Source organism: Peromyscus californicus, unplaced genomic scaffold, assembly GCF_007827085.1.
Source record: "Peromyscus californicus insignis strain IS unplaced genomic scaffold, ASM782708v3 Scaffold_10__1_contigs__length_136768540, whole genome shotgun sequence".
Classification (NCBI taxonomy): domain Eukaryota; kingdom Metazoa; phylum Chordata; class Mammalia; order Rodentia; family Cricetidae; genus Peromyscus; species Peromyscus californicus.
This window is the reverse complement of record NW_026294391.1, coordinates 42,977,332-42,990,909: the sequence shown is the minus strand read 5'-3', so window position 1 is coordinate 42,990,909 and position 13,578 is coordinate 42,977,332. Positions and strand designations below refer to the sequence as shown.

The 13,578-nt window shown below is 37.7% G+C and overlaps 1 protein-coding gene across 15 annotated transcripts in view; it reads right to left on the bottom strand.

Moving 5' to 3' along the window:
- The window catches only part of Dmd (dystrophin), a 2,242,690-nt gene that overhangs the window by 57,192 nt on the left and 2,171,920 nt on the right, over positions 1-13,578 (bottom strand). For 10 of the 15 annotated variants that reach the window (XM_052732199.1, XM_052731824.1, XM_052732151.1 and 7 more), the window contains 4 exons: positions 8,500-8,666; positions 5,656-5,767; positions 3,688-3,824; positions 2,964-3,002 (listed from right to left, as the gene is read on the bottom strand). In XM_052732199.1, the coding sequence (XP_052588159.1) occupies positions 2,964-3,002; positions 3,688-3,824; positions 5,656-5,767; positions 8,500-8,666 (455 nt within the window). The remainder of the gene's footprint in view (positions 1-2,963; positions 3,003-3,687; positions 3,825-5,655; positions 5,768-8,499; positions 8,667-13,578) is intronic. The other 5 variants (XM_052732319.1, XM_052732309.1, XM_052732018.1 and 2 more) reach the window with 1 other exon arrangement.

Genomic DNA, 13,578 nt, shown 5'->3' with positions numbered 1-13,578 from the left:
CACAGAGAAACCCTGTCTCGAAAAACCAAAAAAAAAAACCAAAAAAAAAAAAAAAAAAAAGCAGTTGCTAAACCAGAAAACAAGCCAAAAGAAAGTGCTGGTCAGAGTAGAATAATTTCAAAACCAAGAATTAGTAAAAATTTCTCCAAAAATAAGACTTAAGTATAAAGCCTCCAAAAAACACTTTCAAAGGAAGATAATAAAACGGTCCCTGCTTCCTGCTTTGTAAATACAGCGGAATACACCAACTAGGACCATTTCCGATTAATCCTAAGAATCCATTTGGCCAATGCCACCTTACGAATGCATGTAAAAATTCCATGAGTAAGTCCTCATTACTTAGATTTCAAAGCAGAGGAGCTCCAAGAACGTTGCTAGACTGCCTTGCTTGTGGATAAACAAAATGAAAGGCTGGATTCAGTTTAAAATACTCTGACAGATACAAGGAAACAAGGGTTTTGTCTAAGAAAAACCAAAAGCTCTGTATCTCTGGGAGCTTTCCAAGTCTGTGTTTCACATTAAATAGAGTAAATACCGCTATTGTCATAAGATGTTGTTATCAAATATATTTTTACAAAACAAAACATGTTAGTACCTAATTCTTCTGCTTGAATAGGACAGCTTTACAGTAGATTTTTCTGTTATTAGAAAAGTGTGAGTAAAAAGTCATAAAATTACAGTATTAAAGGAAGTACAGACTAGCATGCTGGGTTTGTTTTCTTCCTCCAAATTAGAACTTCCCACTCTTTTTGAATAACCTAGCCAATTTTTCACAAAAAGGCAACCAAAGAGTATGCTTTAGTTGCTACAAAAGATATTTTATTAAATAACGTCATTGATTTTTAAAGTGCTTCAAGGTTTAAGAAAGATAAACACCCTCCATTTAAAAAGAAGAGGGTTTCTATGAGCAAGGGCATCAAAATCATGATGGGGAATCCTACAGAGACAACCAAACCAAACTAGTGGGAACTCATGAAATTTAGATCAACAGGTGTGGAGCCTGCATGGGACTGGACTAGGCCCTCTGCATTGGGACAGTTGTGTAGCTTGATCTGCTTAAGGGGCCCCCTGGCAGTGGGATCAGAATCCATCCCTAGTGAATGAGCTGGCTTTTTGGAGCTCACTGCCTATGATGGGACACCTCGTACAGCCTTGAGGCAGGAGAAGGGGCTTGGACCTGCCTCTACTAAATGTACCTACCTTCTTATAGAAGGGAATGGGGTGGGTTGGGAGGGGGAGGCTGGAGGGGTAGGAGGAGGGAAGAGTGGGATCTTTGATTGGTATGTAAAATGAATTAAAATTTTTTATTTAATAAAAAATAAATAAATAAAAGAAGTTACTTGAACCCAACTGTGATAATTTCTCATTAACTTACATTGTAGCTTCTCCATTCCTTTCAAGGAACTGTTTTCTGTTACTTTTAGTCAAGCATTAAAAAAATTTCTTCTTAATTCTAATTTTTCAGGCTTCTTCCCTGGTTAAACTTCCTCTAACAGAGTAAGTCTATCTACTTGGTAATCTCAGGACTTCAGTAGATCAAGTTTCAAAATTTCATAGTTATGAAGGTTTCTAACTTCTACAAACAAAATACTCAGGTTGGGGAAAATAATTACCATCATTCAAAAAACAAATTAATCTAGTAACTTCTTAGATTATTTAAGCATTAGGAAAAAGACAATGCACTATTTTTAAGTATGATATCTCAAAATGAAATGGCACAATAATATGGGACTAAAAAAGAAAAGTCTTCTATTTCCTTTGGCTAATAAAGACATTAAAATATATCTCAATTAATAGCTTATATTTGTCTCTATATCTTTTGAAAAAAATTTATATTCAGTTAAATTAGATGGTAAGATAATATAAAAATCAAATAAATTAAATTCTTACATAAGCTACACCTTCAAATTAGTTATTTTCCCTTTGTTACAGGATAGTGCTACCAAACTTTAAATAATTTAATAAGGCATACTGTAAAACACCAAAACTATTATGAAAACACCACATAACTTTCATGGAGGCATACTTTTTTGCTAATGTACACATCAAAGATCTCTAAAAGATTTCATAGATTTTATTGTTGAAAGAGGTCTCACTGTGGTACTCAAGCTGTTCTCAAACTCCTGGCCTCACTCAAACAGTTTTCCTACCTCAGCCTCTTAAATAGCTAGGACTAGTTGTGCTTACTACAATACCTAGCTCCAAAATAGTTCTCTAACAATATAAACTGAAATAAATCATTTGTGCATTATTATCTAATATTAGTAGTATTAATAAACACCAGTAGTAATAGCAGACTTATAGTATACTCCCTCCTTGCCTAAAGGCATAACTATTTATGAACTGAGTATTTTAGAGAGGAGATAAAAATGAGTTTAGTTCAAAAGTCAGAATCCTTCATTTGTGAAAATTTCTCAAACAGCATGGTATAACCTACTTTTAAAAAACATCCACACACTTCACTGAAATTAGTCAACCAAACTCAGTGTCATACTCTAAAATCCATCCTGCCGATTTTTTACTAGTCCAGCCATAACTGCTTCCAAGGAACACACTATCACCTTTCAGGAGGTCTCCATGTATTAGTTCTCGAGAAATATGGCTTTCAAATGCTATGATCCAAATAGGAGGCTCTTTCTTGCCTATATTTAAAGGAATGTCTAAAATATAATTTTGTCTTCCAGGAAGACAGCTAAAACTTGCAGAATTCTTTTCATTTTTACTAGACCTCAGACCAGGATTTCTACTGGCTAGAGCTTCAGCGGAGAGACCTGCAGCCTTACCCAGAGTCTCTGTAAGCTGTGATAGGCAGCACACTCAAGGCCTTAGTGAGAAAACAAAACAAAACAAACAGGAAACTAAAATGTCTTTAAACAAAACAGAGCAAAATAAATAAATAAACATACAGAGAAATCAAGCAAGTGAATGTTGGTGGTAGCAGTACCCTTAGCAAAAGTACTCACACAGAATCTACTGGCCAGAAGTTGATCAGAGTAACGGGACTGCAAAACAAAAAAAATGAGGTGGTGAAAAGAGACACAGGCAAATTCAGCCACAACACAAATTATTGAAAGGTCAAAAGAAACAAAGAAAATCCAACCAAATTATGTATGACTCATGGAAAGCAACAGCCAAATAAGAGTGAAAGGGGAATGGAAAGCAAAACAAACAGTGGTGTGATTGCCATCAAAGTACAGGAAAATATAAGGAGTAAGTCTAAAGGAGGCAAAGACATAATCCCGTTGACCAGTAGACTCGTTTCTACTTACTGTGAAAGTATTTCCTGTGACTGGATATTTCTCTCAAGTGGAAAAGAGTGACTAGATATGATCACACAATTAGATACAAAAAGACACATGTCCACTGATTTGTGAGGGAAGAAACTCAAAATGAAATATTGTCATCACTCATCTGTAAACAGTCCCATATCTCTTAAAAGTCTTATAAGGCAATTTGAAATACAGTATTTTTTTTTCTTCCTTTCACTTTTGGAAAAGATAACTGTCAAGGGAAAATGTAATTGAACATCAGCATGTTTATTTATTTATTTTTTTCAGTTAAAGTAAATCCAAAGAGAGAGAAACTTAAGAGACTGTTTGCATTTGGGAGTGACAGAGGGTCTTTGGCTGGGAAAAGTTCAAATATATGTATCAAATGCAAGTCTGCTGTGCTTCCAATACTACTCACGTTTCCATGTTGTCCCCCTCTAAGACAGTCTGCACTGGCAGGTAGCCCATTCGGGGATGCTTCGCAAAATACCTTTTGGTTCGAAATTTGTTTTTTAGTACCTTGGCGAAGTCACGGACATCTTCTCCAGATGTAGTCTAAAAGCAAAATCATGATGAGAGTAGCTTTAGGTGAGTGCCATTTAAAAACAAACGGACACCTGATCTTCATCTTCATGGCACTTGGTTTGGAACCTGAGCGAATATGGGAAGTATGAGCCAAGGCCACAGATTCAAACTTACTAACTTGGGTGAGTTACCTACATCTATAAAACATGTATCAGTGGAAAAAGGGGGGCATTAAAGGCTGAGGAGATAGGGCAGTTGACAAAGTGCTTGCCATATAAGCATGAGTTTGGATTCCCAGCAGCCACATAAAAGCCAGGCATGGTGGTATCCATTTGTAACCCTAGTACTGGGGAAATCAGAGACAGGTAGATCTCTAGATCTAATGTACCAGTCAATGTCATCAATCTGTGACTTCTGGGTTCTGTTAAAGACCATGTCTTATACAATAGGGTAGAGAAAGATAAAGACACCAATCTTTAACTTCTGGCCTTTACACACACACACACACACACACACACACACACACACACACACACACACTACAAACACATATAAACAGACAAAAATAAGTAAAAATTAAGAAGGACAATAAATGAAGTATCCAGGTTATCTACCTATTTGATGAATGATCATTTATAGAAGACTTAAGGAAAACTTCAGATTTCACTATACTTTTCAGTACTTTTAAACTAATTAGTTGACATTAATATCAGAGTTCACAAATTGAGTATCAGACAATTCATAGCATGATGTACCCTCCAATACTGATTACCTTAGTAAGAGGAATAATAGTAAGGAAAACAGTTAAATACTTGGATCACTTGGTGATGGATGAAATCCATGCCCTAAAGGAGAGCTGAGTTCCTGTAAATCTTGCTAAAATATGATTTTGATCTATAAAACCCAGGCTGGGACCTGAAAGTATACAGTCCTGATAAACTCACAGGTGCATTCATGTAGAGTCTCTTGTCTCAGTATAATCACTGAGCTTATGGCCTTGCCCTCTCACGAGGGTTTTTCTCAATGCCTAATAGCTAGTGAATGTTTTCCTCAGACATATTAGACGTTTCTCCACTTCTTACTCATAGAACCTTGGGCAACCATTTTAACCTCAGGATGACAGAGTCCTCATCTGTCAAAGGAGAATAAAAATAACAATACCTGCTGGGTGGTGGTGGTGCATGCCTTTAATCCCAGCACTTTGAGGCAGAAGCAGTCAGATCTCTGAGTTCGAGGATAGCCTGGTCTACTAAGTGAGTTCCAGGACAGCCAGGGCTACACAAAGAAACCCTGACTCGAAAAAACAAACAAAAACAAAGAAAAAACCAGCACAAAATATAGTAATGAAATAAAAATAAAAATAACAATATATATTGCACAAAAAGCTATTTAAGAGGTAAGTACTTACTTAACATGTAAATGAGTTATTAAATATTGTCATATAAAACATATTTTTCAAGTGTCAGTTGTTAGTATGTCACAAGGCCAAAGGTGAATAACAGTGACAGGAGGTGGTATGGTATGCATTTTGAGGAATACACATACCACTCTTCTCCATGTTCAATATGTCCCATGGCCATGAGTCTTCCCTATATAATTGCTAAAGTTGTACAAAAGAAATGTGAAAAGTCCTCCTTACAAATATGCTAAAAGGAGAAAAACTTATGCATCCCTTCAGAGATATTCATCGAGTAGGAATCACGTCTGATGTGTATTAGGACCTGCCTGGTACAGACATAGGCTAGTGGAACAAAACAAACAAAACCAAAAAACAAAGCGCAGAATTAAACATGACTGGCAATATCCAAATCTAGAATTCATCTCAGGCGAATGAACTCATGTTGGGAGGACATTAACTTACCGGAGTGCAATATTCTACCATGGGGTAGTGCATTTTATGGCCCTTTGCCACTCGACCAGAAAAAAAGCAGCTTTGGCAGATGTCATAATTAAAGTGCTTTAGACTTCTGTACCTGATAAAGAACAGAAACAAACACTTATGTACTTCTTCAGCTCATATCCCAAAGAACACTCTAGGAAACCCTCTGCCACACTGTCATTTATAAAACAGAAAGCAGTGCTCATTAGTTCTGCATAGTCAGCAATTCACTTCTGCCGCCAGACTCCTTCGGTGCCTTTCCTACAGTATCAAAACATTTTGGCAGAAAGATTATCTCATAAACATATGGAAGAAAGAATGAAATATTCAACTCTCATTTAAACTACACTGGAATTCTTTCAAATTAAATAGAAAAGTATAGGCAAACACCTAGTCTTTTAAAGACCAAATACTCAACTTTGAAAGAACTTCAAAGTGAACGATTGACATACTGATTATGCCTATTCACCACAGGGACAAGTTTTCTAAAATAATTATCATCACAAAATTATAAAAATAAGAAATCTAAATAGAACTCCAAGTAACTCTTCCTTTAATTATATACTCTGTAATTGGCTGGCATGATTCATCTTCATGTCATTTGGATAATTTCTTTTCTCCAGAAATTCCTGACCATATTACCCAAAAATGACACTAAAAAAAAAAAAAGCCAATGAGATGATCATATGGTTTTTTTCTTTGAGTTTGTTCTAGTCCCCGGGTGGATCTCTGGGAGTCCAATTAGCGAGAATGAGGAGGGTTTATATGAGCGAGAATTGTTGAGACCAAGGTTGGATAAAGCACAGGGACAAATAGCCAAATGAATGGAAACACATGAACTATGAACCAATGGCTGAGGGGTCCCCACTGGATCAGGCCCTCTGAAAGGGTGAGACAGTTGATTGGCTTGATCTGTTTGGGAGGCATCCAGGCAGTGGGACCAGATCTTGTGCTCATTGCATGAGTTGGCTGTTTGAAACCTGGGGCCTATGCAGGATTGTTTGGCTCGGCCTGGGAGGAGGGGACTAGACCTACCTGGACTGAGTCTACCAGGTTGACCTCAGTCTGTGGGGAAGGCTTTGCCCTGGAGGAGATGGGAATGGGGGGGGGGGTTGGGGGGAAGGTGAGGGGGACGGGAGGGGGGGAGAACAAGGGAATCCGTGGCTGATATGTAGAACTGAACTGTATTGCAAAATAAATTAAAATAAATTTAAAAAAAGCCAACAGCAACATTGGATTAAATGAAAGATTTTCTAATTTCTAAGTACTGGTTGGTAAATTTTCCTTCAATCTCAGAATACTATATACTTGTTTCCGTCCTCCTGATTTTTGCCTTCTCAGATAAGAGTCTTAGCCAATTCAAATAAACATATTCTTGATGTCACATATGGGAAAGTGGGAAGAAAAGCTAGCATTTTTTTATTTTTAGATCTCAACCATCATTTCAGAGGGGATAAGGAAGAAAGAGAAGTGCTGATCCTTAAAATAATCTAATTTGATAAGGGCAAAAGAATTGAAGGTTAAAAAAAAGGTCCTCTGTTAGGTCCTCCAAAGGATGATATATATATGTATGTATGTATTTTTTTTTACTTTATAAAATTTTCCTCTGTTGTATACAAATCCCACTGGCTCAGGAAGCTGGCTCAGGAAGATAAGAAATAGAATGCGGTCACCTGCAGCTCCCCTTCCAGGATTGCAGCCCCTATAGTATCATTCTCTTCTGCCCAAAACTAGGAAGGAAGAAAACATATAATTTCGAAGAATCTGTCTAACCAGGCTTTAGAAACCTCAAAAGCTTTTTTTTTCTTTAAGCTGCATGAAATAACACGAGGGAAAACATCAATGCTAAAAGAACACTACAATTTAAAAAAAAAGGAAATAAAGTCACAGAACACATTTAAGCACAACTAGAAATGAGTATTTCCTTTGGATGCTAAATGAATTCGGAAGGGGCATAAGCAACATAGCTAGTGTATAATCCTGTTGCTTGTTTTTGCTTTGGAAAGGCTCATATCAATCCAGATGTGTAAGTGCATCATCATTTCAGAATTAGGACTTGGGATTATTATTAGGTTAGTTCATTTAAAAATATCTTACTTCTCCAAATGATTCAATTGTTTTCCATGTCATTTTAAGAACACCAAAATAATAGTGTGCTATTTCCTATCCCTCTCACCTTTACATTTAAAAGGAATATTTCTGTTTTTAGCTGCTTTGTGAATCTCATTTGCTTACATACCTTTTAGTCCCTTAGAATTTCAACAGGACACTATGGAAAGAAGAGAATCACATTCAAAAACAAGGAAGAAAGTTCTAGGATGCCTGGAATAATTCCTGTTACTTAAGGGGTAAAAAGAAGCACTGCCAAGTGAGAAAGAAACGGAGCTACCAGGATGCATCTTCCCAGAATAGAATCAACTCTTCGTTTTATAACTGATTCTTGGAGAATTTCTATAAACAGAAAAGGCCATGAAAAAAGAAAACAAGGGTAAGAATGTTTTCGTTCCAGGAAGGAGGAGGTACAGTTCGTCTGGATGCCCTTGACAAATAAATGTCTCTGTGGAGTCACGTACTCAGTCTTGCCCAACCAAAAATGTGGTTGTGAAGAGCTGAAGAGTGAAGGTAGAAAGAGACACCTGCCTAATGACTCAGGTCCACCAAAATAAGCCTGCGACCAGGCAATGACAGCAGTGATCGATGCGTTAGCTCCATCACTGTCTCTCCTACTTTGGAAAGGAAGAAACTAACAGCAACTGGTATGGTAGACAAAAGACGAAGTCACGAAAAAGTGAGGAATGCTATGGTTATGTTGTTGGAACCTAATACCTGAAGCCAATGATTGGACACTCCTTGCAGATGTTACACTTGGCCTGGTGCTTGGCAGTTTCTGCAGCAGCCACTCTGTGCAAAACGGGCAGCCACACCATAGACTGGGGTTCCAGGCGCATCCAGTCGAGGAAGAGGGCCGCTTCAATCTCAGGTTTATTATTGGCCTGGGAAAAGAGAAGGGAGAGGGAAGTAGGGCAACAATTCAAGAAGAGATGGTGCGAGGGTAAGAAGGTATTAATTTGTTTAGGTAATAAATAAAAAAGAAAGAAAGAATTGCAAGAATCACAGTTTCTCAGGAAGGTCCTCTACTCATAGCTTTATTTCCCCCTGCTAATGCCCCCTTACCATCTACCAGAGCCAACTATCCCATCTAGCTACTGAATGATAGCAAAACAAAACCACGAAATCAGTTTAAAGGCAAAGCAAAAATACACAGCTGAGTAAGACTAGATTTACTTCTAATTTTTTGAACAGATATGTAAAAGTTAGCTGGAAGTAAATGCAAAGTGTTTTCTGATTAAAATTTAAAATAAAGGGGTAAATACCTCAAGGACTATTGATTCTTTTTTCCTTCTGCAAGAATTCCTTTTCATTGACTCCCAGTGAAAGACTTTAAATTTTCATCTAGTTCCAAAGTCTCATATTTACAGTTAAGAAAACAGACACACATCATGCTAGCAGAGAAGTAGCTTTTCAAAGTCTATATTGCTAACTGATGGCAAAGCTTACTCCAGTCCTCAGCCATCCTGGCCTCTGGAGTCTATAATAGTGCCTCATTGCTTTTCTATTTCTCTTTCTCCAAGTCTCAATTTCCTACACATGATTCATTTCAGACAGTACAATCATCTTAGAACATTCAAAACATATTTACTCATTGGCTGATTGATATTATTGTAGTCATGCATTTTAATCATACAGTGTGTTTTTAACCCTACATGATTGTAATTTCTATTCCATTAGCTAGACTGACACACACATTGGCTTTTTTTTCTCCTTACTGTTTCCTTAATATCAGTCATCCAACTGAAATCAGTTCTGTCTGAAGTATATCCTTTACAATTTTCTTTTAGAAGATGTCTGCTGGTCATGGGTTTCCTAGATTCTGTCTCCAAATATCTACCTTTTAAGCGACACTCTTGATAGCAGTAGTTAGTGGCTATAAAATTTTATATGGAATGCTTTGGGGAACGTTTGTCCTCATTTTGTTTTAGCATACTGAAATGTTATTTCACTTTTCTCTCCATTTCTGTGTTGCTACTACTGAGAAGATTGCCATTCTTATGAAAGCCACTGTCCTTCTCCAGGCTTGACTTGCCTCCATGGCTTTATTTATATTGCTTAGGATTCAGTGCATTCCTGAAAATGTGGCTTAGAATCAGCTCTAGAATCTTCTCAGTCATGATTTCAACAAACAACCTCTTCTGCATTCTTTCTCTATTTTCCTTACAGTTCTGTTATTACCTAAGTGTTAGACTTCCATAATCTCCATTGTACTAATCAGGTATTCTCTAGCATCTCCCTTTTATAATCCTTTATTTGTAAACATCCATGCCTAATCATTTCTTCTGCCCTACTATCTGGGTGAATAACCATCTACTTCCTCAGCTGCATCCAGTTTGCTATAAAGTTTTATTTTTTTTTTAAAAATATACTTGTCTATTTCATGTGTATGTCTGTACGCCTGGGTGTATGTATATGCACCTCATGCATGTAGAAGCCTCTCAGAAGAGGAGTTGTTTGTCCTGGAACTGGATGTACAGACAGTTGTGAGCCACCATATGAGTGCTGGGAACTGAACCCAGTTACTCTGCAAGAGCAGCAGCATCAGGCCCTAAAGTCTTAAAATGTAAATTTTAAAAATTTTAACTATTGTGAATTTTCTTTGCAGTACTAGAAATGAGAGCTAATATTTTGAAAATGTTAGGTCAGTACTACTGAACTATAAACTTAATATTGTTCATTCATCCTATTTCTTAATATCTAGATATTCTATTTGGTCAGTTTTAAAGTCAGTTACTAAGCTTATATGTGAGATGGTGCCTGGTAGCGTGAACAGCAGCAAGGAAGTAGGTTGGAGACAGTGCCTAGCCATGGGCTCAATCCTGACCCTCTGTTCCAGTTTGCCTTGGACCTGGCCTTTGGCACAGTCCCCAGGACAGTCCCTAGCTCCGTACTTCTGTTTGTATTTTGCCATTCACTGGTGAGGTCTGGACCACGGCCTCCTCCGAGGCCTGCTCCCAAGCCCTGCAGGTTGCCAGGTCTTCCAATCAGAAAAGGGCAGATCCTGCAAGCCACCCCCTTCTCTTTCTTTTTGATACATCTCTGGGTAGGCCCTGACATGTCCAAAGACACCACAGCCAAACAAGTTTAAACTAATGTAAGTAACTGTTGCTTGCTTAGCCAATCGTGCTTGCTAGAGATGATCTAACTGTCCCTGGAATTCCCCTATCAGTGTATAAAAGGAGCCTGCAAGCTTCTGTCAGGGTCCTCATCATTTCGTTGTGTGGCTGACCCAAGCATGCAGGAATTTTTCTCCTGAGAAATAAATGCTCTTGCTTTTTTGCATACGTGATTGGTGATCTTTTGTGGGGTGATTTGCAGACCCTAAGGATATGTAGTTCCCAGATGATGTTTTCACTGCTGTCTTTTACTTTTCTAACAGCACAAACATCATTTAAAAAAATCTGCCTGACTGAAGCAGCATGCTCAGGACCAGCAGAGGTCTGCACAGGTCCTCTGCATATGACTTCCAGGTAGTGTGTTTTCATGAGACTCCTGAGTGTGCATTCTGATTCGTGTGCCTTCTCTTGGGCTCTTTTCTTTCTATTGGTTTGTCTTGTCCAACTTCAATGTGATAGTTTTTGTTTTGTCTTATTATGTTTTTTTATATTTTTGAAAAAATAATCTGCTTAATTTTCACTTACTTTGATTTCTTATATGCTTAGCTACCTAAGATTTTTTTTCCTATGTAACACTCTATACATACTTTCTGGACATACTTTGAACCATTAATAAAATCACCTTCTCCACAGATGATTTTTCATTTGGTTTGCCAAAAAAGTGAGGGTCTTAGTTTAAGTCCATTTAAAATAAATATATGGCATGGGATTCTTAGTAGAATACAACCAATAAGTGAAGTGTCATCTCGTTCAGCCCCTTTTGGCACCTAGTTTGCTAATAAAAGATCTAGCCACATCATAGACAGAAAGGCAACTAGATTTGGACTGAGACCTCATTTATCCAGAAGTACTCTAGTTCTTACTTACTCCTAATGACAACTTTAACACCAAAATAACAAGTTGTTTAACTTTGGCTTCCCTTGCTACAAAATGGTATCAATTCAAACCACTAATCAAAAACATCTGCCAATCTCTTTACTCTATGTAAGCGTCATCACAGACAAACTATGGAATTATTTGTTAAAGGAATCACTGAATGTAGAGATGAGAGAGATCATGCAAATCAATTCATTCTTTTGACCTGGCACCATGGAGCTGTTATTCAGAGTCCAAACTCTCTTAACCAGTGCCAGTGTGTTCCTACAGTCATTGTCTAAGTACCAGCCAGGTGAGAAAGCAAACATTCTTGAAGGGTAATCTTGAACATCTGTGTAACGGACCCTAGTCAAAAATGTTTCATCATGCTGAGCTGAAATCACAGCAAGCAAGCAAAGGACTGGAAAGCTCTATATTCACAGTCCTAGAATCCAAACCTCAACTTTGCTACTCACTGGCTATGCAGTGATATTTTCTTGGGAAAATATCTTTAGTTTTATGCCTTCATCTTCCCCTGCTTTGAAATGAAAATTTTTAACATTACCTGCTTCACATGGCTGTTTTAAGACTATGTGAGTCACCAAACTGAAAGGGATCTATGTCAGTATTTGCCACCATAGCAAGAAGTGGGTTTGCTGAGGTTATCATTCCCAGTATCATTCAACTGACTGGAGGCTTATATAGAACCCAGGACTTCAAACATGCTACCTTTACGCAGTCCTTTCAATATTTATCAGAACTTCTGTATTTGGCCCTTCCTCTTCATCCCTGTTCCTTTTATTTCTTCATGTGGCATGTCTCAGTTTGCCAATATCCTTCAATAAATAATTTTCCAAATATGTTCTACTGGGAATGATACCTCCATTGTTCTGTACAGGGTAATGGATCACTTTTATTTGACCTAAACTACAATTTCTGCTCAACTCTAGACTCTGGGTGAGTGCTTTCCAGTACATCCAGCAAAATGTTTTATGAAAACTAGGTTAATTAATTAAGGATTAATCAAGGTAATTGAACCATATACCCACCTCTTAAAACATTTAACACTTTAAATTACTTAATATTTTAACATATTAAAAATGAAGGTCATCAGTGAAAAACCAAGTTAAATTTTGTTTGACCTAAAATTTTCCCTATTTATAATTCAATGACCTCAAGAATTTTATTCACGTCTAGTTTACAAGGTCTGTGAGTACCACAATGCATTAATGCTTAGCTGAGCATTGTGGGGAATGCTGTTCTCTTCTGTTATCCATAGTTCTTTCACTCTGTACTTGTCTTACTGGGATTTCTTTCCTTTCATATCTGTCAAGAAATTTCCTGTTGGTTTCAGTCCATTGTAACTATCTCATTGGTTTAAGAATCCTGACAACAATGAATTAGCTATTCCCAACTTAGGGCTCTTCACATCTCAAAATATGTGCTCCTGCTTCACATTGAAAAGTTACTGGTGAAGTCAAGCATGGTGGTGCATGCCTTTAATCCCAGCACTTAGGAGGCAGAGGCAGGTAGAGCTCTGTGAGTTCAAGGCCAGAGTCTACATAGTGGTTTCCAGGACAACTAGGGCTTTGTAGAGAGACCATGTCACAAAAGAAAAAAAAGAGAGAAAAATAGAGAGGGGGAAAGGATGGAAGGAAGGAAGGAAGGAAGGAAGGGAGGGAGGGAGGGAGGGAGGGAGGGAGGGAGGGAGGAAGGAAGGAAGGAAGGAAGGAAGGAAGGAAGGAAGGAAGGAAGGAAGATTATTGCTGAAAGCCTTGAATAGACCAAGGGCAAACATTAAGACACACTGCGAAAACCTACA